Source organism: Bufo bufo, chromosome 7 (assembly GCF_905171765.1).
Source record: "Bufo bufo chromosome 7, aBufBuf1.1, whole genome shotgun sequence".
NCBI classification, from domain to species: Eukaryota; Metazoa; Chordata; class Amphibia; order Anura; family Bufonidae; genus Bufo; species Bufo bufo.
In genome coordinates this window covers 182,131,156-182,159,001 of record NC_053395.1, presented here as the reverse complement: position 1 = coordinate 182,159,001, position 27,846 = coordinate 182,131,156, and the positions used below count along the sequence as shown (strand labels likewise).

General features: G+C 37.4%; 3 protein-coding genes across 14 annotated transcripts in view; all 3 read left to right on the top strand.

Moving 5' to 3' along the window:
• The first annotated feature begins 407 nt into the window (after positions 1–407).
• Positions 408–3,935, top strand: HOXD8 (homeobox D8). The gene is made up of 2 exons (XM_040441318.1): positions 408–1,161; positions 2,618–3,935. The coding sequence occupies exons 1-2, from the start codon at positions 738–740 to the stop codon at positions 2,896–2,898; spliced, it is 705 nt and encodes a 234-aa protein (XP_040297252.1). The 5' UTR covers positions 408–737; the 3' UTR covers positions 2,899–3,935.
• A 2,757-nt stretch (positions 3,936–6,692) lies between these two features.
• Positions 6,693–27,846, top strand: part of HOXD3 (homeobox D3) — a 38,123-nt gene continuing 16,969 nt past the window's right edge. For 6 of the 11 annotated variants that reach the window (XR_005780478.1, XM_040440130.1, XM_040440138.1 and 3 more), the window contains exons 1-2: positions 6,693–7,072; positions 22,766–22,795. The gene's annotated coding sequence lies outside the window, so the exon portion shown is untranslated. Of the gene's footprint in view, positions 7,073–22,228; positions 22,364–22,765; positions 22,796–23,770; positions 23,825–24,417; positions 24,434–27,846 lie in introns of those variants that run through there. The other 5 variants (XM_040440135.1, XM_040440131.1, XM_040440134.1 and 2 more) reach the window with 3 other exon arrangements.
• HOXD4 (homeobox D4) overlaps positions 26,134–27,846 on the top strand; it is a 3,045-nt gene continuing 1,332 nt past the window's right edge. For both annotated transcript variants that reach the window (XR_005780479.1, XM_040440142.1), the window contains exon 1: positions 26,134–27,574. Coding sequence is in view for 1 of the 2 variants with exons in the window: in XM_040440142.1 (XP_040296076.1) it covers positions 27,166–27,574 (409 nt within the window). In the remaining variant the exon portion in view is untranslated. The remainder of the gene's footprint in view (positions 27,575–27,846) is intronic.

Sequence of the window (27,846 nt, the reverse complement as noted above, 5' to 3'; positions counted from 1 at the left end):
ATTCACTATTCTAGCCTCTCCTAGTTTTCTGTCAAGGGCTAATGATGGGAAATATATTCAGAGGCATGAATTTCATTTACTATCAATTAACCTGAAGTTGCAGCCAAGCGTTCCACGAGTCAAGGGTAAATGCTCATTCTATTTGCAAAGGTATTTTTTCTTCTTCTTTCTTTTTAGGTGATCTGCACAATGTATAAAATATATATAGGAAATGTAATGAGACGAGGTTGGATAGGATCTTAATAGGAATCTACAGTCTGGATAATGGAAGCAAATGATGTTTTAATACAATAAAGGGTGAAAAGAAAGTCCCCAGTGTTCTGCAGCCATGGGCGTCCTGGCGCATGGATATTGTGCTGCGGTCCATGCAGTTTGCAGAAAACTTTGAGGTATCCCTCCGCCGGCTATCTGGCTAATCACTCTGCTTACTGGTTTGTGGAATGGATCTATTTCCCTGATGGGGGGTTGTTTGATGCCTCAGGAGTGGTAAATGTAAACTAGAGCCAAAGATCTACTAAACTATATGAAGTTTTTTTTTTGTGCTTTGTGCCTAGTAGGAAATGGCAAAGGCAGTGAGGCAAGACTTGTGTGTGGCTCATTGTCCCACACTGACAGCATAGTGCAGTGGGGCTGCTGCTATGAGTGCTGGGGCTGCAGGACTGTAGGAAAAGGGCAGACACTTTTTTGCACTCAGCTTTTTTTTTTCTTTTCTTCTACTGTCTCCTGATCTAACCCAGATGAGTTCCTATTTTGTAAATCCGCTCTACTCCAAATACAAAGCAGGAGATGCCATAAATCCGTCTTTCTACGACTGTCATTTTGCCCAAGATGTTAGCAGCAGGCACTCTCTGGTGTTTAGTGCCAGTCCAAGTCTCCAGCACCCCAACCAGGACTTCTACCACCCTGGGAACCCAACAGCAGGCATCCCGAACCCTGCAGGCTATCAGCAGGCTCCTTGTGGGATTACTTGTCATGGTGACCCCACTAAATTTTACGGATACGATAACTTACAGAGACAGCAGATTTTTACGACACATCAAGAGGCCGAGCTGGTCCAATATCCTGACTGTAAATCGTCCAGTGGTAATATTGGAGGGGATCCAGAGCACTTAAATCAGAACTCTTCTGCTTCTCAAATGTTCCCCTGGATGAGACCACAAGGTTGGCTGCAGTAAAATCTTTCAACTTACCATGTAGCTAGAATAGCACTAATAAAGTGCACTAAGGTCACTCTGCTTCCTAGTGTACACTGTGCAAACATATAGCTGGGTGGATGGATAGATAGATAGATAGATAGATAGATAGATAGATAGATAGATAGATAGGAGATAGTATGTAATACATTGATTGATGGGTGGATGAATGGATAGATGTGAGCTACATAAAACAGATACATTGACAAAATGATAGATAAAGGATAGATAGATAGATCAACTGATGTACATGCATTTAGCTCTGTTTTTTTTCTGTGCCTTTTTAGATATAACTTATAACATACCCTACAATCTTTAAATGTATTAATAGCTTTTAGTTTATTTTATTATAGGCGCTTTTTTTAACCTTTGCTACTATTACTTGCAGCATTGTATTGCTATGCTCGGGTTATTTATGTTGTTTTGCCCTCTTTATAACACCAGAGTCGGACTTTTTATGTGTATAGGTTTCAGTTATTTACGATTTGTGCGTCTGTTGAACCCTATAAATTCTGTAAGGAAGCTGTAGGTCCGTGAGATGCCTATACCCCCCCCCCCCACCCCTGTGGGTGCTGAGGTTCCTTGATGCCCATACACAGCCCTCTGTGGTGCTGAGGCTCATTGATGCCCATACACCCCCCACCCTCGTGAGTGCTGAGGCTCCTTGATGTCCATACAGGGCCCCCCGTGAGTGCTGAGGTTCCTTGATGCCCATACACAGCCCCCTGTGAGGACTGAGGCTCTTTGATGCCCATACCCCCCCCCCCCTTCCCCCGTGGGTGCTGAGGTTCCTTGATGCCTACATGCAGCCCCATGTGAGTGCTGTGGCTCCTTGATGCTCATACAAAGTTTTCTTCTGAGTGCTGAGGTTCCTTGATGCCCATACACAGCCCCCTTAGGGTGCTGTGGCTCTTTGATGCCCATATCCCCCCCCGTGGGTGCTGAGGTTCCTTGATGCCCATACAGAGCCCCATGTGGGGGTTGTGGCTCCTTGATGCTCATGCAAAGTTTCCCTCTGAGTGCTGAGGTTCCTTGATGCCCATACCCCCCCCCCCCTTGATGCTCATACAGAGCCCCATGTAGGTGCTGAGGCTCCTTGATGCCCATACAGAGCCCCATGTGGGTGCTGAGGCTCCTTGATGCCCATACAGAGCCCCATGTAGGTGCTGAGGCTCCTTGATGCCCATACAGAGCCCCATATGGGTGCAGAGGCTCCTTGATGCCCATACAGAGCCCCATGTGGGTGCTGAGGCTCCTTGATGCCCATACAGAGCCCCATGTGGGTGCACAGGCTCCTTGATGCCCATACAGAGCCCCATGTGGGTGCTGAGGCTCCTTGATGGTGATATTCAGTAATGCTAAATGAAATTCTGCAGGTGGGAAGACGTTGAACTTTTGCACATGTTTTGCTTTCTTTTCATTAGTAGTCCCTGGTAGAAGGAGAGGGAGACAAACATACAGCAGATTCCAAACGCTGGAGCTGGAAAAGGAGTTCTTGTTTAACCCTTACCTAACCAGGAAGAGGAGAATTGAGGTATCTCATGCACTAGGACTGACAGAAAGACAGGTCAAAATTTGGTTTCAAAACAGAAGAATGAAATGGAAAAAGGAGAATAATAAAGAAAAATTCCCAGTCTCCTCCCAAGAGGCCAAAGAAGACGCAAAAGGAGAAGCAGAAGTGGACAGAGGAGGAGAGACTAATTGACTTCCCTGTTTGAGACTTGTCATATATTAAATGGTATGGGGAGTATACAATTGCCTAATCCGATATAATCCACTAATCTGCACAAATCACAATGGATAAAACTACCTATTTTAGCAAGCAGCAGCACTATTAGATATTCCTCAGTGCTATGCAAGTACAAGATAATGATGGGAGTTGTAGTAGTTCCGCAAACACTGTGGGGCACGCAGATTAAAGAGCTGCTGCAAACCTGTGTCCTTAAATTTACTATCTATACAAATAAGATAATAGCACAATGTAGGAAATATGCCATGTAATAATTAAATATTTTAATTCTGAATATTGAAAAATAAATAACCTATATATATATATATATTTATATTTATAAGAACAGACATAAAGCAATCAGAATCATGTGCACTCTAATGATTTAGTAAATTTGTCAAAATATTCACAATCGACTATGAATTGATATTTGTATTTTTATATTTTTTGCAACGGTGAATAATCAAGATAGGGCATTCAACTGTGTTTATTAAGTGCATATAAATTAAATTTTATACAAAATAAACATACGCAAGTATTTTTTTTTTCCTCTCAAAACAATCGGTGTATAGGAAGCCACTGCCAACATCTCATTTGTTCCAGATAACATGATGCATCAGCTGTTTTATGGCGTCTAGAGGATCTCTATATAGAGCTGGGATTAAATACGGCTGTGTCCAGTTGTCTTTTGTCTTCTAGTGTTCACTTCTCCGGCGTCCAGAAACCGGACAGAAAAACGTAGCTTGCAACGTTTTTCTGTCTGGCGCAATGAGAAGTCCAGACACACTTTATACACCGGACACAAAACTGACCTTCCCTGACTTGTATATGGGAAGAATGCTGCTTTATTATGTACCGACAATATGGGGGAAGACATGCAGAATAACAAATACACTAAAAGAAACACTGAAATAATGGAAAGCTAAATACTGGTGGTATCTATCTATCTATCTATCTATCTATCTATCTATCTATCTATTATCTATCTATCTATCTATCTATCTATCTACCTATCTACCTATCTATCAATAGCTCTATCTATCTATCTATCTATTATCTATCTATCTATCTATCTATCTATCTATCTATCAATAGCTCTATCTATCTATCTATCTATCTATCTATCTACCTATTATCTATCTATCTATCTATCTATCTATCTATCTATCAATAGCTCTATCTATCTATCTATCTATCTATCTATCTACCTATTATCTATCTATATCTATTATCTATCTATCTATCTACCTATTATCTATCTATCTATCTATCTATCTATCTATCTATCTATCTATCAATAGCTCTATCTATCTAATCTTTATATCAATCTATCAATCTATCTTTTATATTATATCTATCTATCTATCTATCATCTATCTATCTATCTATCTATCCATCTATCTGTCTATCTATCTATCTTATCTTTAACTATCTTTCTATGCATATATCTATATCTATCTATCTATCTATCTATCTATCTATCTATCTATCTATCTATCTATCTCCTAATCTATTATCTATCTATCTATAACTATCTTTCTATGCATATATCTATATCTATCTATCTATCTATCTATCTATCTATCTATCTATCTATCTATCTACATGTTATGATATCTCAGCCTTGCTGTTCTCTTTGTCCCTCTGTCTCTTACATCTCACTATTCGATATCTGTATAGGCCTCTCTTTTTTTCTCTCCCCCATTTTAATCTATATATAATGCATATATGTCCCCCTGCCTCCACACACTCACATCTATATCTATAATTTAGGTAAGGAGTGCAGTGGCCTTTATAGTGTAGAAAAATCCACACAACACAATTAAAACAAACTAAACCTGACTTGTCCCACACCTCAGCATTATTCCTGCAGTACAATGTGTATGCTCCTGCCTTATGTGCAGGTTCTCCTTTCAGTATATGCAAAACTATAATTGTTACTGAAACTCTATAAATAAATGAGTACATTATACGTGTTTTTTTCTCATTCAAAAGTTTTATTGGGTTTTAAGAAATATCAATACAAAAATACAAAGTAATACAATGCAAATACTTGTTGTATTAGAAATCATATTGTTTATATTCAGGATCCAATAATAATCTGCAATGAATTCGATGGAATTACTGATTATATAAAAAACAGAGAAATAAAGGAAATACTTATAGTTTTCTTTAAATAAAGCAGAGTATAACTCCGCCTTACAGCTGTGCAATAAACTGGGAGCTGAGGAGTGAATGCTCTATTTATGTGTCTGGAGTGAACGGTCTCTAGGACTTCCCCACACTGAGGCCTCTCCAAGAAGAATTTACAAGAAACCCAATATAGACTCGTTCATGTCTTATTTTCAGTTAGGAATGGTACCATAACAGTGCAAACTCTACAGTCTGCAGCATTTATCCTAAAAACTGCCTGAAGCATCTTTTTTTTTTTGCAGTAATTGTGTTTTGTCCGTTCTATAGCGTCACTATATAGTCCTTACCTAGTCAGCACAACTACGGTTTTACCGTTTGCATCTTGTTTTTTTTTTTTACTTTCTTTTTCTTTCTTTCTTTCTTTCTTTTTTTCTTTCTTTCTTTCTTTCTCTCTCTTTCTTTCTTTTCCTTTTTCTTTCTCTTAATTTATTTCTTTCATTGTTCAACCCCAAGCATATATTGAGATTACTTGATGTTTGCAGTCCCAATAATTTTTTTTTTTATGTATAGATAAAATTCACTCAGTTTATGCCTGTTTGCGTTTTATAAATCCGATATACTACTACAGTTAAGTATATAAAATAGTAAAATTACTAGTAAAATGAACAGTAAAATAGTAATAATATTCCCACCCTAAATGTACCGTATTTGCATACACAGATCTCATCACCTACCATTTATATATAATTCAATAGCTGTTGCTCACTACTTTACAAGCGAATTAAAAAAAAATCTCTTTAAATGGATGATTTTATGATATTTTTTTTATTAACTGACTTATTAATTTCTCACAATATATTCCATAAAAGCGATGTTTTATATTTACTGATAACTCTTTCCTTTTAATTTGTGCAACAACACAGCTGGGCAAGAATACATTACCTTAAGGATTATTTGCTCAATTATTAAATTTTTGGAGGGCAGTGAAGATCATTTGAAGGTCATATTATAGACACAGTATGTCCTGAACAAACAAACATACAGCATATACTGTACGTCCAATATAAAATATCATATCAAATAGCATATTAAAGAGCCGTGCGGGGCCTTTCTTGCCTCTGTTATCTCTACTTTTACATGATGTTTTATCATGCAATGTTATGTTTGATATCATGATTTCATTATCAAATTTATTGGAGAGTTTTACTTGCGTACTAAAGCCATATTGTGCTTTCTAATGATTCACTGCATAGGGGTAGTTTAGTCTATGAGGTCTATGCAACCAGAAAAAAAAAAAATTATATCTATTCTATAATCTAGTAATAACACAAAGAGCAGCTCCTCTAGATCACAGCTAGTAAATATTAAATGTGTTTATGCCCTTGTTAAATGATTATAGCAGCGCCCTGTGCTGGGTGTTTAGCCACAGAATCTGGGAAAATCTTGTAACACTGGTTTATACAAGAGCCAAGAAAAATGGCGCTGGTTGGCAATATGTCCAAAAATCCGCAAGGAATTGCAGTAAATTCCTTTTTTTGTTTGAAGAAAATTTACAACTTGGTAATAGCCCTTGTTATGACCTCCCTGGCTCCTCCATTGGCTGCTGCTGGTCACATGGCGCCTGTGAGATTCTTCATGGCCTTTTGCCTGGGTTCCCTGGATGATTTTTGCAGCCTTCTGCCTTTAGAGAGTCTCAAACCTTCTTTTTGTAACCTTTGTCTCAGATGAAGTGCATGTAGTATTATGTATGATGCTGAGCAGACCCCCCCCTCCTTTTATTTTATCTCCTGCTTCCTGTTGTGGTTTGTTTTATGCTGCTGATCCCTTCCCAGAGTCACCAGCACCAGTGAATGATCAGTCTGATGCTCCTTCCCACTGAGGAAGTTTCTCTACTGGTGCAATACAGAAGGAATCTGGAAAAGCATTCACAACTAGATTGTAGTCTGGTAACCACTAAAATGCCACATGGATTACAGCTCCATTCCCATCCCTGCCTGCCTGCCTGTGCTCAGCAAGGGTAAGTGCTGGATGCTATTTACAGTTCCTACTTCCATCTGTGCAGCACCTTCTACTGTTTTCTATCCAGCCACACTGTCTGCGTGCAGGGCTTCTGGACTTTATGTAGACCACAGCTCACACAGCATGCATAGAAAGGAATACATAAAATACTGTTCAATGCAATGCATTGCTGGGTAGTTTACAGCATTAAATTACAGAGATTAATTTTGTTATGGAACATGTTTTATTTGTAGTAGGCTGTAATTTGTATACTGTTAGCTACTGTATAATATGCATGCATCTATCATCTATAAATGTGTGTGTGTGTTTGTATATATATATATATATATATATAGTTATGCAGACAATCTTTTCATGTAGGGGTGAATTGCTTGTTGGAAAATGCGCATATTTCTCTATGTGGTTGCAAACTACGTTGCATTTTGATAGATAGATAGATATGTGAGGTGAAAAAAAAATTAGAAATATTGCCACATACTGCTAAGATTTGCACCCATTGATGCATTTGAAAGCTTTTGCCATTTGTTGTATTGTATTTCAGTTTACTAAGGGTATATTTTATGAACATTCGTCACTGCAGGCACACTGGGGGTTACACTACCTGTTGGTAAGGTTTCATTATTATTTCAGTTGCTGTAAATAATCGCATTCTATATGGTGGCCGATATTAGTGTAAACGAATGCAATCGAGTCCCTATCTGCTTGTATCTGTCTGCAGAAAATGAATCCTCACAAATATCTTCAACCTCCATGTTGAGCAGTGACAGTGCAGACCTGTCCGGGGAAAAATAGCAATGTAGTCTGGTCATTCTGCAATATGAGAATATTCGGGAGTAACCAGCATGCTTCTTATTGTATAGATCTTTGCATATGGTGTTATTGACATAGATTTTTTGGGAAACAGTGTATTGGTCTATTTCTCTTTATGTCTGTCTATCTATCTATCTATCTATCTATCTATCTATCTATCTATCTATCTATCTATCTATCTTTATCTGATTTTGTAATGTCTATCTATCAATCTATCTACTTTTCTAATGTCTGTATATCTATCTCTGTCTATCTGTCTGTGTCTGCCTGTCTATCTATCTATCTATCTCATATCTATCTATCTATCTATCTATCTATCTATCTATCTATCTATCTATCTATCTATCTCTGTCTATCTGTCTGTGTCTGCCTATCTATCTATCTATCTATCTATCTATCTATCTATCTATCTATCTATCTATCTATCTCTATCCAAGTACACTTCTAATTATCTGTCTAACTTTTTTCCTATGATTATTTTGTATACTGTATCTATACTCGATTGGATGCTATGTGTACAATGTTACCTTGCAGTATGGCTTCCAATGTGCAGCCTAGTAATATTGGACTATTAGGGTATGCTGCAGGAAAAGCAGAACAAAGAAAGCATTTCAGCCATGTTTGTCAGACAGCTGGGAAAGGTATTTACTGCCCCTCTGCACTGCGGCAGAACACAGCAGCTGGCAGCATCACAGGAAATAGAGGAAGTTCAAGAGAAAAGGAAGCCTCCATTCACACTAGTGGCGATGTGGTGCAATCAGCAATAAAGCACTTCACAAAGTAGACAAAGGAATTTACCAGTTTTTACACAGACACACACTGCAAATCTCCTGAAAGGGGCAATATGGGCAATAAGAAGTGTCAATTACATCCCTTTTCCTGCAAGAGTCATGATCACTGGAGCAACCTCTAATTACTTCCTTTTTATATCCAGTGTTTAATACCTTAGTTCAGTTGCAATAAAAGTAATCATGAAGGTAGACTACTACAGCATTCTTCAGACAGAATGGAACATATGAAGATTAAAACATATGAGGCAGAGAGATATATAGATAGATAGATTTGAAGAGGTATATTATAAAGTAGAATATAGTCACTGTATATTCACTGCAACATTTTTATGGAATGCCATTTTTTTCCATAATGTGTCAGCACTCTTGTTAATTAGACTGGTATGTTGGTATAATCACAAGGTGTACTTATTGTATCTTGCATATGCTGTTGTTGAAATATCTAAAATGGAAACACAAACAAACGATTGGACGATGGATAGATTGATAGATAATAGACAGATAGATACTAGATAGATAGACTTTGATAGTTCAACATATTTAAAGATGAGCTAAATGGAATACAATGCATGTATGCATCTATTGTATAAAGAGAGATGTGGCTTGCTAGTAGATGCATTACATTTGATAATAGACCTGAATGAGCAAACCATAGCTACTGTCAAATATTGGCACAATCCTTAGAGAGACAAATAGAATGGGAAAGAATGAGACATTGTATGTTGAAACAATTTTATTTCTTAAGCAACAGCTAAGAGTTTAACAAAACAGATGCTAAATGTTGTAAAATAAAACTAATGAAAGAACAAAAAAATGCTTGGCTGCTCATTTTATTACATTGGAAGTTGGAACTCATAAAAATGGATGATAAAAATGTGTCAGTTGGCATTTTATTGGGTCTCTTTGTAAGGGGGGGAGGGGGTGTATAGTGAAGGTAATGTATCTGATGTCATGTAAGAATAACCTAACTGAACATTTTGATAATTCTATAGTGCTATTCAACATTGGTCATCCCATTTTTTGCAATACAAACAGCCTAGTCAGAATGGAGCAGCAGTCTCAGATCTGCAGGTAGGCAGTGCCCATTGTTCTCTCTGGCACTGAAATAAAAAAGGCCACAGGGAAATGCCCCAGTGGAGTCCTACCTCAATAGACAGAGACCCATGCCATGCAGCATTTCATTATAAGGTGCAAATGTTACAGTAATGATAATTTTTTTGCAGTTTGGGACCAAAATGGAGTTCTACTGAAAACATATTTTCAATGGCATAATAGTGTGAAGTGGCCTTAGTGGATACCTATCCAAAATGCCAAGATGCATTGTATTATTTATACTGCTTACAGAGAGCATGGAGCATGATGAGAAGTAATGATGGAACGTATATGACTGATGTTAACAAGATCACTTGAAGTAAATAGAATTCATTGATGCATCCACCCTTATTTATTTATTTATTTATTTATAAATACATATTATGCAAGTGCCCCCTCAGGCCAATTTCACCCTCTAACCTCTTTGTCCCCCTGGTGCTTCTTTCTCAGCATATTTTTCTTTACATTACAAAAAAGTAGATGTACATATTTTACTCCCACCAGTGATGTACTATAATAGGCTGGGCTACATTGTACCAAGGTCATTCCATAGAGCTTTAAGAAAAAGGCAAGTTTTACACTCAGTGATAAAAAAAAAAAAAGAACCTGATTTGACACATGAAGATAAGCAAATGTGAATGCACCCTTTGGGTTCACAAACTTAACTCATTTATGTGCATTCCACTTTCTTCTATAATAAAAGGGCATACATTTCAACATGCCTACTACCATGCCTACTCTCTTCCCACTAAGTGGTATGAACCCACTCTGAGCTATGCTACTCTACAGTCATTTTAATGACAATGTAGGGTGAGATAAAAGAGGGGTTTCTGTTCTGATGTTCTTTTACAGATCCCACAGTCTGTCCTCTAGACTTTTGTAGAAATATATTACAATGTGCTAGGCACATATCATACATAGATTACATACATGGAAACACATAAATAATTTCAACAGGGCATAAAGTTACTTTACACATTTCTGGAGGGGATAGAAATATTCCTTTACTGTAGTGTGTATTTTACTGCAGTTATTGCAATTAGGACCATCTGAGCTGCAGGCCTGACCCATAAGTAGAAGAAGATCACATTGTTGTAGCCCCTGAGCTTCCTGGTCTGTAGATAATCAATCATCAATCCCTAGGTTGACATTCTGGAATTTTCAAAGTGTAACTCTGATCTCTTTAGTATCATAGCTGTGTGTAAAATAACCAGGGTTTCCTCTGTAGAACACTGAAGAATGTTTATCAAGAATCTTGTAATAGTTTGCACACAATCCTCATTGGGTTATAGATTCCTTTTCTGACAGAGTAAAACATAAACAGATTTCTGTCCTGTAGACTAGGGGCTTGAATCACTGCCAGATAACTGGCTTGTTTCACCAGATCAAAGTCTCTAATTTAAACATGACCTCTATCTCTAGTCCTTTTTGTCTATCTATCTATCTATCTATCTATCTATCTATCTATCTATCTATCTATCTATCTATCTAAAAATACAAAAATGAGGCAGCACTCCAAGCCAGGTGAATGGGTGTTGGACCTGTTTATTCCCCAAGGCAACGTTGCAGCCCAGCACGATAGGGCCTTTGTCAAGCGAGCATAGCCTATTCTCCCAAAGGGATTGCACCCCATCACTTACTGACTGTGCTGCTGTCTTTTTTGAATTTTGTTATCTATCTATCTATCTATCTATCTATCTATCTATCTATTAAAAATTATTCTGGGACCCCCATGATCATGAGAACAGGAGCCCCCCTACTCCATACCCCTCAGAGCCCCCCCCCCCCCAGAATGAAAGGAGTGGCAGGTTGAACATGCAAATTGCCATTCCATTCATCTCTAGGGGAGTTCCAGAGACAACTGAGTACACTGCTCAGCTATTTCCGGAACTCCCATACAAATGAATGTAGCATGTAGCATTTTTTCCAAAATAATGTATTAGTGCCGGATCCGGCATTCAAAATCCCGGATCCATCCTTCCGGTCTGCGCATGCGCAGACCGAAAAAAAAGGTGAAAAAAATAAATGCTGGATCCGTTTTTCCGGATAACACCGGAAAGACGGATCCGACATTTCAATGCATTTGTAAGATGGATCAGGATCCTGATCAGTCTTACAAATGCCAGTTGGCATACGTTTTGACGGATCCGGCAGGCGACAGAACTGCTTGCCGGATCACTCTGCCGCAAGTGTGAAAGTACCCTAAGTAAATAATTGCATTTTCTATGAAATAACTAATCTAAAGCATCTGTTGCTTTTCTTATATCAATTAATTTACATGTAACGTTAGCTTACTTTATGACAAAATTTTGGTGCAAATTCTTGCATCTTTGCCCACACCCACTTTTCCACTTTTTAGACCACACCCCTTTAGCACTGTCACATGCCTTTCCCACTAAGTCACACCCTCTTTGGCGAACTAGGCGTGGTGTATTATTTTTTTTGCCACGCTTGCTTCATAAATAGGTCTAAAACCAAAATGTACTAGATTGTGCCACCTTTTGGCACATTTCAAGACAAATGCTAGGTGCAGCCACTTTAGTAAATGTTGGCCTCTTTGTTGTGCCATTCCTTTTTTTTTTATTCTTGATAGAATTTTATTAATAAACTGACAGCTGGGAGATACCATTTGGAGGTATGTGATACCATTTGGAGGTGCGTTCCTACATCAGTGCTGACAGTGTAGGGACACACCTCTTTGAAAAGGAGAATTGTACCGCCCAGCTGTCAATTTTGTCAGTGCAAATTTGTGTAAAACTATGATCCATAATTGCTATTTCATGGGGGTTACATGTGTTTACTGAAACAAACATTTTAAGAGAGTAGACTGGCCCTCCTTAGGTTGACTTTTAACTAATGGTAGAACCATTTTAAAGGTGAATTTGTACAATATAATGTTATGTGAACTGATTTATTCCAACCATGTCCACTAATAGCAATACAGTTGCTTGTAAATAATCTGATTGTTTCAAATCAAAACTTAGCAGACATGTTAAAAATGTTGGCTGCCAAACAAGAAAAACAATGAAGATTTTGTGGCTTTTGACATATTTATATGTGTACAATTGTTTGCAGTTATCATGACTCGTATCGTAACTTATATAAGGAGGTGGGGCCTCACTATATATTATGCTCTGGCACCTGCATATACTACTTACTGGTGAGTGCTCCTGTCAGGCTGCTCAGCCATGACAGCATATCAAATGTAGATAATTACTATCTATTGTAGAGCAGGGTGGCATGTAGTGAGATCCCGACCCCTCACCCTCCTAGGCAGCTCTGCAAGTGGAGGCAACCAGTCCTGCTCACATTCTAGGGCAGGTCACTGGCGGCCATTTAAAATCATTCCTGGAGAATCCCTTTAAAAATTGCACATGTTCCATTATGGCAACTGTATGCCTATATAGTAGACTTGTTACTTTTCTCTATGAGCTAGAGTGGAGAGCTGTTAGAAAAACAGCTGCCAGACTGGGGACTTGATCCAGACACGTATCACATGGCCAGTCATTTCTCCTACTGTGGCTGCTGATGGGAAAATGAGAGGCGGCACAGAGATTCCACCAGTAATATCTGTTTTACCAGAGGCAAAATAAGCTGAATCCATGATTGTCATATGATCAGTGGGGTGGGTGTCTTCTCAGAAGGAATAATTCAGTTGTGAGAGCTATTCGTATTGGAAATGTAAATGTCGCTGCAAGCAGCATTTATATGTACCAATAGTGATCCTGACAGCAATATTGCTTTCAGCAGCACAATCGTTAAAAATAGTGATATACTGTTATAATGATATAATTATTATTATTTTGCCAGGACCTGCTGATGATCTAATGTGTTTGGGTGTGTCCATACTCTCCCCTTATGGCTGTTAGATTAAAACCTGCCCAATCCTTTTGTTCTAAGGGGAGATAATCCTCTGCCAGAAGTGTATGGCAGCTGCACATTCCCCTCTTCCTACTAAAGAGAACCTCTTCTATCCCCCATGTAATAATTCTAGAGCATCTATTCGTATGACTTTATGTTATAGAATTCCTTTGTTATTTCTACTACAAGTTTATGAATGAATTGCTAGCAGCTTGCAGTAAAGATACAGATGGGTGTTACCAGTTTGGGGGGGGGGGGGGGGTCCCTGCACCATCGGACACCAGCAGCAGGGATTGGACACTGATTTAGTAAGGCTCACACGCTACTGGTAACATGCAGCAATACCTTTACTGTAGACTGCTGGCAATTTATTTGTAAACATCTAGAAAGAATAATAGAGGAATGGCACAACACAGCGTCATAAGAATAGATGTTCCTGAATTGTTATTACATGGGGAATGCAAGCAGTAACTAAGACAGACATGTCATGAGAGGGGACATCTCCTATTTAAGCATCGATGTATATGGAGAGTCAACCAAACAAGCATTCAGCCAACAGCTATCTAGTGAGTAGTGCTAGCCTAAGGCTGGGTGCACGTATATATCAGTTGTGTCCAGCCAGTATTTTAGTGGAGCCGGACACAACTGATATATATATATATGTCTGTGCACAAACGTACACAAGTTAGGCATCCATAGACTGACAGCGCTGGGCAGAAAAATGCAGCATGCAGCATTTCTCTGTCCATCCCTTTTTGACATCAGACATCACAACTGATACACCGAATTAAAATGAACAATCCCATAGAAAACCAAGGGGTCTGTTCTGCACCATGCCAGAGAGATACTGAGCGGGGTCACCATATGTGATGGGGCCTTTAGGCTGCTCCACTGGGTTGGTACTAAGCTAGGTAAATCCTTTGTGGTATAGTTACTTCCTCTTTTCAGAATGGAAACCTAATTCTTCATACATAAGCCAGTTTAGATACTATTGTGAATTGAATAACAAATATGTAAAAAAAAAAACTAAACAAAACAAAAAACAACTCAATTCTGTCAAATCCAATTTTATAATTCAGATATGAATTTCCAAACTGAGGATCCAGTGTGGAAGTCAAGCACATTAAATTCTTGTTCATTTCATTCCCATATCCAAGTTATGAATTTGGAATTGGCAGCATTCTTAGCACCTGAAATTGTAACAAAGTGTGCTTTTGCACTGAGGTACTGAACAGCCATGAATTATGAGTCATACCAGCCCCAAGATCTTTAAATCCAATTTAAAGGGTTTATCACATCTTTAATGTAAAAAAAGAAAATCGGACATCATATATAGTACATGACAATCTCTTTCTAACAAACCAGAACCAGCCCTGTACCTCAAATAGATCTAGAGATCTCCACATTCATTGGCCCAACTAGTCTACTAGATTTATTTCAAGCTGGCAGCTAAGTGGGAATGTTGTTTCTCATGGAACTGAGCATGTGCTTCCATCTCAATGAGCAGGACAGAGGAATTAGAAAAAGAGCAAACAGCAGGTGGCACTAAACACATAGATTTCAATGAATAACTCAGCGCCTATACTAAATGTTTAATTACCTGTAATTGCAAAAATATTGAGATCCAGGTGCTGGTTTTAAAAATGTAGAATAATATTCATGGGAAAACCCCTTTAAGTCAGGTAGCATCATCGTACTGTGTGGTTTTGATAAATTATTAAGCATGTTGTCCTATTTTGTTTGGCATCTCACTGTTGGGAAGCTGATCAACATGGGTCCTGCTGGAACTTCTGGTGATAACAGATGATCAAAAGAGGCTCCTGCAACAAGACCATTATGATCAGCTCGGCAACCCTACAAGGAAAATGTAATAATACATGACTCCTATTTAAATCAATAAGTACTATGTAATACATGGTTCTGCTAAGTTCTCTAGAGTGAGAGATAATTCTTGCTAATAAAGGGAGGTCCTGAGTAGAGGACTCCCTTTATGAAATTATTATCCCCTACTATGGTTTATGGGCATTGCTTACCCTGATGGGATACCCCCTTTAAGGGGCAGATTCAATGTGTTACAATTGTATTTATTTTTATTTATTTTATTCGCTTATATAGTGCCAACTTATTCTGGAGCGCTTTACAGACCTTATCAATACTGCCTGTCCTCAATGGAGCTTGCAATCTACATTCTCTGCCAGCATGTCTTAGGGGTGTGGGAAGAAACCAGAGTACCTGTAAGAAACCCATGGCAACACGTGGGGGAACATAGAAAAGCCATGCAGATGTAGAACTGAAATAAGGGAGTCCTGAAAGTTGACAAGACATTTTTGCATTGTACTAGGCTTAGGGGTTTTGGTTGATTATTTTTACCTGTAAGACATTTATTTTTACAGAAGGGCATCAAAATTAAAATAAGACCTAAACCTAACCTAAGAAATAAATGATAAAAGGAAACTAATGATAAACTTACACTGTTTGCAAGTCTGAATTATTTTCTGTCCCTTAAACAATCAGTTTTGAACCAATCCTGCATAGAACAAGAGTTAAATTCCAGCTGTTTTTCCTATTTTGGGGGAAGGGTTTAGTCAAGGGGCATGGCTTGATTAACTTTATGTCCTACTGCAGGCAGAACAGAGAAGGGAGGCTCCTGCTGCAGCCAGTTGTCTTACATTACAAACAGTGAGGAGCAGGAGGAGATAAATGACGCATACAGAGAAGAGAATACATTTCTTATATTTTCTTAGTCTTTATTGTAGGTTAGACAAAATAGGAGCAAAGGATTAAAGAAAGAAGTGCTGGGATATTTTTTGTGAATTTGCTTAGTGTTCATTTAAGAAAAGTTCGATAACTTAGATCACGACCAAAAAAAGGTAGTTAATTTTATTAAACTTTCACTATGTTAAGTTATTGTACATTTCTATGAATTCTAAATATCTACTAGTTTGCCACATCACCTTTCCTATGTGTTCTCTAACTTTCAGAATAAAATATGAATGCACAAATAAGTCATTATGACAACTAATTGAAACATATGATTATATATAAAGCAGGCAATACAAGGGTACTGCTTTCAAGTGCCCAGGGAAATAAGAAGCCCACACTCTTTTAACACCTTTCACCTTTTAATCACTAATCGCTGTATGAGAGTTCACTTCTAAAAGTAAAGAACCCTAATTGATGAGCAATGATCTGCAAACTTGGTTCCCAATAGGGTACCTTTCACTTTATACACAGTCAAGTCCCATTATTATGACCACTTCCTAGGTTCAGCATCAGCAGCGCATAGCTCATGGAGGAAGTCAAGTGTGGTGAGCTGGCTTGGTGGGTATATAAGGTGTGCGATAGGCTGTCTGCACACATATCACTCTTTGCTGTCATGGGTAACAGGGGTGATTTATGAGAATTGCAAAATGGGATGAATATTGGCTGTTGGGCCAAGGGTAGCAGTATTTCTGAAACTGTAAACTGTTCGCTGCTGCCTTGGTGAAAGGGTATCATGAGTAGACAAATGGCACCACAGCAAATAAGCAAAGGGAAACTGTGGAGCACCACATACCATTGATGTGAGAGGTGAATGTCTGCTACGAAGGTGCAAGAGGGCAAACAGGCATGCTACAGTGGAGCAGCTCACCACGAAAATGAACCAGGGAGCTAGCAGACATGTCTAAAACAACAGATCAGTGAACCCTACTGTGTATGGGGCTCCAAAGCAGACGGATGTTCACTTCACCTCTGCTAATGAACTTGCCTCAGCAAAGTGTTTCCTTCTCCGATGATTCACATTTTCTGCTTCATCGAATGGATGGACGTTGGCGAGTCTGACGAGAAACATCAGAGAACAAAGACCCTGCAACCATTGCTGGAAGAACACAAGCTGATGGTAGCAGCATTATGGTCTGGGGAATGTTCTTGTGGCATTCTACGGCCCCATTCCTCAACGTGGCAGGCATTCTCCTGATTTGGATATAGGTCTATCTGATTTGGGTATAAGTCTATCTTGCAGATAATGTACACCCATACATGCTGGTTGTCTTCCCTGGAGCAGGTGAGATCATTGCTCATGTCACAAGGCTGGAAATGTCTGACATTGGTTGCAAGAACATAATCAAGACTTCCAAGTACTACCCTGTCCCCCTAATTCCCCTAACTTGAACCCAATTGAGCATCTGTGGGACCACATCAATCGTTGTGTTCGCTCTATGTATCCTCCCTGATGCCCCCTCCAGCAGCTCTGGGATACACTGCAGTCAGCATGGCTCCGTATACCTGTGACAACCTACCAGGGGGGGTTACTCTGGATATTAGCTGATGGTCATAATAATGTGACTTGACTGTCTATAAGGGAGAAGGTATATGAGTATTTAGCATTCTGTTCCCCCCCCCCCACACACACACACACTGTCCCATAGACACAGTAAATATATAGTATAGGCTTGAGATGTAGTATAAAGATCATATTATTCTTTCTTATTGCAAAATCAGTGGATCATTGTGTAGGAGATGTATACGGGTGCCCACCAATTATATGGAAGTACAAAGACTCAGTCCATTTGTGAATTGGTTACACTTACAATCATTAATTATACCAATCCAGAACATAATTTTTGGGCACAGGTGAGAAGATGCAAGTAACTTTCTCAGATACTTAAGGCATCTCCTCCGCTTTTTGTAAGCCCTAACATTCATACACAGTCCATTGTATTATAATATACTATACCACATTCTCACATTCTGTTTCCAACATTAAACCTCACATATTACCCTTGAAGTGTAGAGAATACTCCCTTTGTTTTATGTGGAATTTGTAAAATGTATAAACGTTATTGTCATAGTTCATAATGACTCTGATAAATCAGACTGAGAGAAAAAAAGAAATCATCAAAGTTATTTGTACATGTTCATTGGGCCTAGTGGAATATCCTGTGGAGCTATCCAAAATTAAGCAGCATTACTGTTAGGTCCAAATTGGACAGTCAATAAAGTGGGGGTGCCAGCAGTATTAGGCCTTAGCCCAGCAGGCCCCTAACAATCAAGGATTTGGGAGGATTCTGCAGCACTCAATGTCTTCAATGCAATTCCCAATTTATTGACCAAAGTTTCAAATGCAGTGAGTTTTTTAAAGCAGATTGATCACTCTGCTTGAAAAGACTCATTGTAGTCGAAACGTTGCATTCTTGGACAAAAAAAATATCATTTGCATTGAGGACATCGAGTGCAGCAGCATTTCTTCTCCCAAATCCATAACCTGTAGAGCTCCATGTATAAGCAAATTCTCAGGTCTATACATATTTGTTTATAATTTAATTTTTTACAGGATCACATTCATATGAATTGGAATTTATTTTGTATTTAATTAAATTAGATAATTAAATTACTAGTCTCACCTTTCTATATAAAAGTTGAAGGAGAATCCGATGTGCCGTTTTTTTTTTTTTATCACAAAGTGTCTGGAATTAACACCAGAGGAGGTGGGCCTTGAAACCTTTGATTTTGACACCCAACTGGATGGGGATAACATACAGCACATATGAATCCATTGTACCCATCTAACAGACATTGTCAAGCCAGTATGTTCCAGTTAGTTGAACAGCCTTGGACTACTTAACCTGTCTTCTAATTTAGTGCATTTTGGCAGGGGATCAGACTTGTCCCTCCTTCTACTTTGCCCTTAGTTGGAATGCTAAAGGGCAACCCTCGTGTAATGTTGCCATGCTTTGTATTACCTCCAGCATGGCACACACCTGTTAGGGAAAACAGAGCACTCTAATGACCAATGGCCGGTCGTAACTGTGCTGGTTCACAAAATATTTTTCCAAAAAGACAAGCGGTGGAGAATTTTTTTGTAGCACTTGGTGCATCTGAAAAACCACATCTATTTCACAAACACAAACTACAAATGTCATACTAATTTGGGCCACATTTATCATTTACACTTACATCTTACACCACTTTTTACATATGTCCAAAGTCACTTATTATTAATGGTTCATAATTACTGTGATAAATGTGGTTTGACGTAGGAGTTTATCCTTCAGTAAGCGCTTTACAAAAGTCGCACGTCTTTCCGAAAAAGTCGCATGTTCTATTAAAAAGTCACATAAGATAAGCATGGTCCTCACTGGAGTGAAATTGCGTAATTTTTTTGCAACTTTTTAAATTGTCGCAATAGTAAATCTGTCTAGAGATTCATTTACATAAGAAAAGACGCCCATTTTCAGAAAACTGGCGAGCATAGCGCAAAGCCAATAAAAGTCGCAAATTTTTGCGCAGTTTTAGCGTTTGCGCAATTTTTTTTGACTTTTTCACTCCATTATTTTGACTTCAGCTAATGATAAATCTGGCCCAAAGTGTCCAAATACCCAAGGACACATATGGGAGCTAAGAGCAAAATAAAAGTAGTCCAAAACATAGAAAGCTGTAAGTAGGCTGTAAGAGCATCCACTGATAACTGTGTTATATTTTACAATAAATGGTTCAAATTGAATTTTTTATGAGACACATAACTTAACTATAAACTGAACTATTAAAGGAAATCATCACTGAGATCTATTGGCATTCATGCTCAACAATTACTGTTCAGAGCAATGAAAGTTTTCATACCTGAATTTCTTTGCAGAGGGAATGGTTACAAAAATCAAGCAAATCCTTGAGTAAAGTCAAAGATGTACTGAAGTTCAAGTGACTGTTGTTTTATGGTGTAGTTCCCTTTTGTGCCCATAGGAAGGCGCTGTTGGACAAGTCTCTTGTATTCTGTGAATTACTGTGTGACTTGCCCTTTGGTTAACCTGGGGGGGGGGGGGGGGGGGATAGGAAGCACGTGATCTCAGCTAATGTCTTGTATTCATTATCTTTAAGACTCATGCAAGACTCAGCCAAGTATTTTAATATCTTAGCATCAGTTTAACCGCTCAATGATACCTGTAGAAGAAGCTTCTGCCATGTACTGTTACAATGCAGAAATGTATGTATATAATGGTGTATGACAGATAGCTGAAAATGCAGCTCTTTTGCTGACAAGAATTAATGCACCAGTGAAATAATGCACCTGCTTTGCCTATTTGCAAAGTTGTCTTCAAACAGTATTACATACATTAATCCCAATACCTTTCATAGGAAATAATACTCTTCATCTACTAAATGATTTTATGTAGAGAGAGAGAGCAAGGAGGGAAAATAAAAAGCTGCAAACACTGAGACCTGTGAACTTGATAAATAAAATATGTAGGATGAGATCTATAACTATACTATTCATGCCCCTCAATCACAGAGGAAACCCAGGCTATGAATTATGCATGCATATGCAAACTCGTGGAGGCTACAACAGGCAATTAATGGATTGCTTCATAGAAAAAAATATTTAGATATAATCTTGAATTTAGCCCAAATTCCATAAAATTATAATGCTTAATTTATATTCACAAACCCACTGAACAAACGGGTCCAATTAGTGAAGAAAAAATAAAAAATCTATGCTCAGCCTCAAGTGTAAACTGTCCATAATGTATCAAAGTGCCTAACATCTAATTATAAAGGGTAATGAATGCCTCAAAATGTATATTTTTCAGATCTAGTTACTGGAGGTATATATTTCCTGGATCATAATTGAGATCCCTTTTCAGCCTCACATATGGTGCTTCTGGATTGTGTGATAAATTGTGCTTCTTCTGTATCCTGGGGTCTCTTCCTTCACACTTGCCCTCCAAATTCATTCTTGTGAAACCTTGGGTATTCACACTATTTTGTTTTATGACTTTACACCAGAGTCCTCCCAGCGTCCAAAGTTCAAAGATCTTCTCACTACTAGAAGCTGTAAACAGTTTGTTGGCTTGTAAATTACAATTGACACCTAAAGCACTAAGAAAAAGCCCATTTGCCCCATGCATTTCCCTTAAGGCTGCATTCTTCCTCAGATTCCTATCTTCAATATTGCTGGTCCTGCATGGAGGAAATAAAAGATAATGAAAAAAAATGAGAAACAAGAAAAACACAGATATATATATATATTCCCAGAAAAAAATCTTTAGGAAAATACACAAAATATTAATTCATGAATTTCTAAAACAGATATAACAAATATTCTTTCTTCTGTTTGCATGTATTTATAAATAAGGTTATAAGCCAGAAATATGCCTATCTATCTATCTATCTATCTATCTATCTATCTATCTATCTAACTAACATATATCTAATATCTATCTATCTATCTATCTATCTATCTATCTAATCTTTCTCTTTCTGTCTATGTAATCTTTCCGTTTATCTATCTATTTATCTTTCTATCCTAGCTTCTTAGCATGTATGTATGATAGTCCTCCCCTGAAGCTTACACTTGGCTCTGTATGATCTGCACTGCAGTAGAACTTTCACTTTTTAAATATTCCTTCTTTTATTTGGTGTTACTATTAGAGACTTCTGGGAATCTCAATCTAGTGAATAGAAGTTTAAAGCTGATGGTTATTTATGGTTCCACTGAGATGAGTCCTGACTGGCTGGATGAGAACACGTGATTCCAATAAACTTTGTTTTATGGCTTGAGAGTTGACAAGCTAAAATATAATTCCCACCATAAATTAGTTTAACAGCATACAAGTGCAGATGCGTTGTGTTCCTGCATGTAGTAATAAGGATCAGTGTTTAGAAAGGATCATTCTGCCTGGATCTCTTGAAGCCTTTCTATCTGCTGGATCCACTTTTACAAGAAGAAGGAGAAGGAAAAAAAGAGGAAAGAATAGAAAGTAAGTGATTCTCCATGTAATCCTGGGCTTGATGTGGGAGCAGAAGCAGGAGACACAAGTGCTTGTGATGGTCTTGCTTTACTTTACCATGAAATACATGACCCTCTAAAGGAGCAAGTGATGTTTCTGTGTCATATATATAGGTTCTACCTTCAGCATCAGTGATCATGTCTGATCAGGTTCAACTGTGAACTTGGAGGCAATTTTATGGAACTAAACGAATGAGAGCAATGTGCATATAAATGGCAGCTTATGATGTTGCTGCTAGCAATCCTCGTGATAATTATTGTATATTTTATGTTATGTTATATAGTTCATGTTAATATTGTTACATTGTTAACCCTTTGTTGCAATGCTCATGTTACACTAGATTTATTCATTGTTTTGTTTGTTTGGCAACAGGTTATTACACATCATGAATCGACATGTTGGGTAAGTATAAAGCTCTCATACATATACAGTGCGATTTGCCAGAGAATTCTGTCTATTAGAAAATGTATCAAGTGTGACATTATGTATCAATACAAAAGATGGAATGTATTATGTATCAAAGTGATACAATGTATGTGTGATGATATATGTTAATGTGATTGTTTGGAATCTCGAGCTTGTTTAGGCATTACATAGTTTCGGGGTTTCTAAGATGGTTGGTGTGGGTATTGAATTACTTGGTGGCAATTGAGGATGTAAATGAGCTTGGTACATTCTGGGACTTTATATGATAACATATGGCTGGACTCTTTGATGGGGTACAGTATTGACTGGAAGTGATGTAATCATATGGAAGACTTTTATTGATTCTGGACATTTTCCAGATGTCTGTCTTACTGGATTTTGAATGAAGTATAAGTCGTTGCCTGTTGGTCTGTTGTACTGTATAGCGCCTCCCACAGTTAGGAGTGATGATATTCAGTATAGGACAGATGCATAGCTCGAATTAATGTAAATGGATTAGGACCTGCGTGTTTTAAGTGCATAAATAGTAGGAAAGTCTCTGCTGCATTTCTGCACCTTTACAACGGGATTAGCTGATTTCTAGGGATATTTTCTACAGTGCATTGAGGACAGCTTTCATTTTTATTATTTTTAGCTTTCATTTTTTATTTTAATTGCACGATATATACTTATAAATTGGACCCACCTGGACAGTGATATTTAACATACGATATTCGTTTCTTTCTGCTTCCTTCACCTAATTAAAATTGTTGTCGTTTTTCTATACATATCCTTTTTAAGAAAAACGAATGCAAATATGAATATAGAAATGTCATATATTTCTCATTATGTGATCACTTATTTCATGTCACTGAGGCCCCCACCTGACTTGTGCATCTCAAATCTTCATCGGTGACAGGGAATGAATCTTAATACATAAAACATTGAATAATACATTTTTCTATGAATTAGGTCCCAGAAAAAGAGGTTAGATCAAAAGCAGCTCTATGGGCAGTGGAGCAGGAGGTGAATATTTAACGCTTTTGTTCATCAATAACTCTGTGGCTTTGACCTGTCTGAGCAAGTCTTCCCATAAGGTGAAATGCAGGTCACAACGTCTAACTAATATGAAAATGTCAGCTCACTGCTAGCTGATAGCAAAAAGTAGGGTGAGCAAAATTCTAGAGAAAAAGTTCAAGTTAAACATGTAATAAGTACAATAATTGTGAGTTACAGATACAAAGGTCTTTTAGATTACACATACTACATACTTTATATTATAGAAAATAAATGTCTAGATGTAAAAGAAAGTAGGTGTGCGCAGATAGATGGATAGATAGATAGATAGATAGATAGATAGATAGATAGATAGATAGATAGATAGATAGATAGATAGGAAATAGATAAATATGAGATAGATAGATAGATAGATAGATAGATAGATAATAGATAAAAAGACATAAATAAGATAGAAAATATACGGATTATAGATATGAGATAAATACATTATATTATCTATCTATCTATCTATCTCATATCTATCTAATATTTATTTATCTTCTATCTATCTATCTATCTATCTATCTATCTATCTATCTCTATCTATGTCACTATACACACACACACACACACACAGTAAATATGCCTCCAAATATAATAATGTATTTTTAACTCTGAACTATAATTGCATCAGAATAGGCTATAAAACCTAAAATGCTAAAAATAATACACATTAGACATAAAGCACTTACCTAACATAAAGTGAAGCTGGGCTCAAATTTGGAGGACTTCATGGTTGGAATTTTAAAGATTTTTGCCTTACTGCAGAGGGGTGGACACTGAGTTTGCACATGGGTCAGGAACACATCGTGAACTTTTGTCCTCTGTTGTGTGACTGTCTAGCACTAAAAATAATGAAACTTTGGGATATGTTTGCTAATGCCCTCTGACCTGCTCTTCACCATAAACGCTACCACACTCATTTCTGGGCATAGTGCAAAGGTTGGCTTCTCACCAGAAACTTGACTGGTATGTAAGGCTCTCTGTATATTTATGTTCGTATTCATAGATAATGATTGTCCACTGAAATATTGTGACATTTCCACACACTGATATTATACAGTTGTTGGATGTAGGTCGATGATATAGTTTCATAGTATTCTATTTTTGTCTTGAATTGTGTTTGTGTGTGTATGTGTGTGTGTATATATATATATATATATATATATATATATATATATTTATACATATACTATATTTGTCTTTTTTCTATGAGATAGTATTATTGTGTGCTTTCTGGGTGTCTGTTTCTAGGTTATGTAGATATAGATATGGTAGGACTGAATGATCCTGGTGATTTATGGAATGAGCATAAAGTTTCAATATTAAAAGCAAAAATACATCATAATATCACGTTGAGATATGGGGATTTTTTTTTATAAATAATAATCTCAACTTTGGTGCATTTACCACCTTGGCTCTGCTGCATCTGCAGGTGCTATTCTTTATGTTTACGGTTTTACATTGTATCTAACGACATCATTGTTTGCATTTCGGGGGTCAAGATATTGTAGTAGTAGTAGATATTTACAGCTTTGCGATTAAATACTGTCTTGTTTTGGGATTTTGAGGATCATAGTAGCATTTAATTGTCCAGTAAACAACCTGTACAGAATATAAGGTCATTTTAATAGGAATTTCAAGAAGTGTGGAGATCAATAGAAGAGTCAGGTTATCTGCTATGATTTTAAGGTTTATTTTATTTTTATTTACATTAAAGCTTTTTTTAGCTAGATACATAAAATATATGTAATACATGCATATAGTCCTAAAAATTATATTTATATATATATATATATATATATATATATATATATATATACACCACCTTGTCCCTTTGTACTTTCCTCATACCTGCCATCTTTCTTGCCATATATGTAATTTATAGGTGATTTCTAGAACACTTCCCTGCTAGGTAGAAGGACTTTCTATACGTTGTCTATATGTACCCTGTAGAACCGAATTTGTGTGGTGTCTACATAGTCACAGATTCGATTCTAGGGGAATATATGGTCGATGCAAAAACTTCGACTTCACCTTGAATAGTTACAGTTCATTGCGAGTCACTAAATATGAGAATAATAATCACATATTCACTGTCAAAATCATTTCCATTCAGTCTATAGCCAATATTTCTTCCAGTTTTGGTGCTTAAGATCATGTCTGTCCCCTATTATACACTATATCCACTATATATATATATATATATATATATATATAGAGAGAGAGAGAGAGAGAGAGAGAGAGAGATTTTATATATATATATATATATATATATATATATATATATATATATAGATCATATACATTCATTCCTTAAGCTATCATATATATGATATACTTTGACTATCCATACAGTTAGCCTTTTCATATATACCTTCACCCCTATTATAAATGTACTATCTGACCCCCATTCTGTATACTATCTACCCCCTAATACATGTACATTGATCATGTAACTCCTATTATACCCATATATACCTAACCTTTCTATATGTTTGTCTTGTACTTTAGTTGAATGCTGTATAATAATCATTTTCTGCAGAGTTGCAGAGTTTAAACCATATTAATGTATTGTGGGCGGATTTATGCTCCAATTGCCTTATACAAATTACAAAACTTCAAGAACCTTCAATATAAAATTAAATTTGGAGAAATCTCGGTGAATATGAAATAATTGCCTTTTAATTTATTGAACCCTGTGAAAAGTAAACCACAAGTTACTGATTATCTAATTTATTTTCAACCTGACTTGATTCTGGTAACTTTTGGATGACCCCTTGAAAGACAAAGGCAAGACAGGTCCATTGTACATATTATAGAGCCCCTGATGTCCCCCTGACAACATAAGGTACTCTCTCTCTCTCTCTCTCTCTCCCTTCTCACATTAGATCACAGATACACAATCTTTATCTGTTTTAAAAGCTCAGATTGTGACAGATTCTCTTAACATATGAGTTATCATCTATGTAAAAAGATGATTTTTTGTAATACTAATTAGTCATTCTATGCAGTTCTATAATAAGCATCAGGGAAGACCTTCTTGCACTACATGCAGTGTGTGATTAAGAACAGGAGAGGGGATGGAATGTTCATAATGGTCCAATTAAATCAATATTATTTTGTTATTTTCTGAAAATTATGAGCTACAATTAAAATCCAGTGATAAACTTCCTGCTCTGTGATTGGCTGGCCTGGTCACATGGCCTCCTAACTTTATTCAGTTGACAGCAAGTAGGAGGGCTCTATGGAGGCAAGAAAAAAAAGACAAGAGCAGAAAAATTAGTATTTTCTATCCTGAGAAATTAATGGCCATGAGTTCTTATATGGTAAACTCTAAGTATGTGGATCCTAAATTCCCTCCATGCGAGGAGTATGTGCAGAGCAGCTACCTAGCAGAGCAAGCCCCTGATTTCTACAGCTCCCAGCAGGGCTCTGACTATAACCAGCATCCAGCTATCTTCACCTCCCGGCCAAACTACAGCGATGAGTCCTCCTTCAGCTGTAGCCACCATGCACAAGGCTCTTCTGCATTGCAGCCACGGGGTCACCATGGGCAGGAACCACAGAACCCTTTCCCTGCTCCTGAGGAACCCTGCCCAGCTCCTGCCCAGATCTCCAGACCCTGCAGCCAACAACAGCACCCTAAAAATGGAAGTCTTTCCAAGCAGCCTGCAATAGTCTACCCCTGGATGAAGAAAAGCCATGTCATCTCAGGTAAGCAGCAACTTCTTCCCAATTCAGAGTGAAATTCTAGCAAGCTAGGCTAGGAGGCTGCTGAAAATATTATTTATGGCCATTTAAGCCTAGGAAGCCATTACACTCGTCATAAATTTTTATGGATGAGGGAATAGGCCATGTGGCTTTGTTGTTTCTGCTAAGGAGCAAACTCCATCCTCAAAGTGTGTGCATGCCTTATGTAAAGTAGTATATATATATATATATATATATATATATATATAGTGTGTGTGTGTGTGTGCATATATATA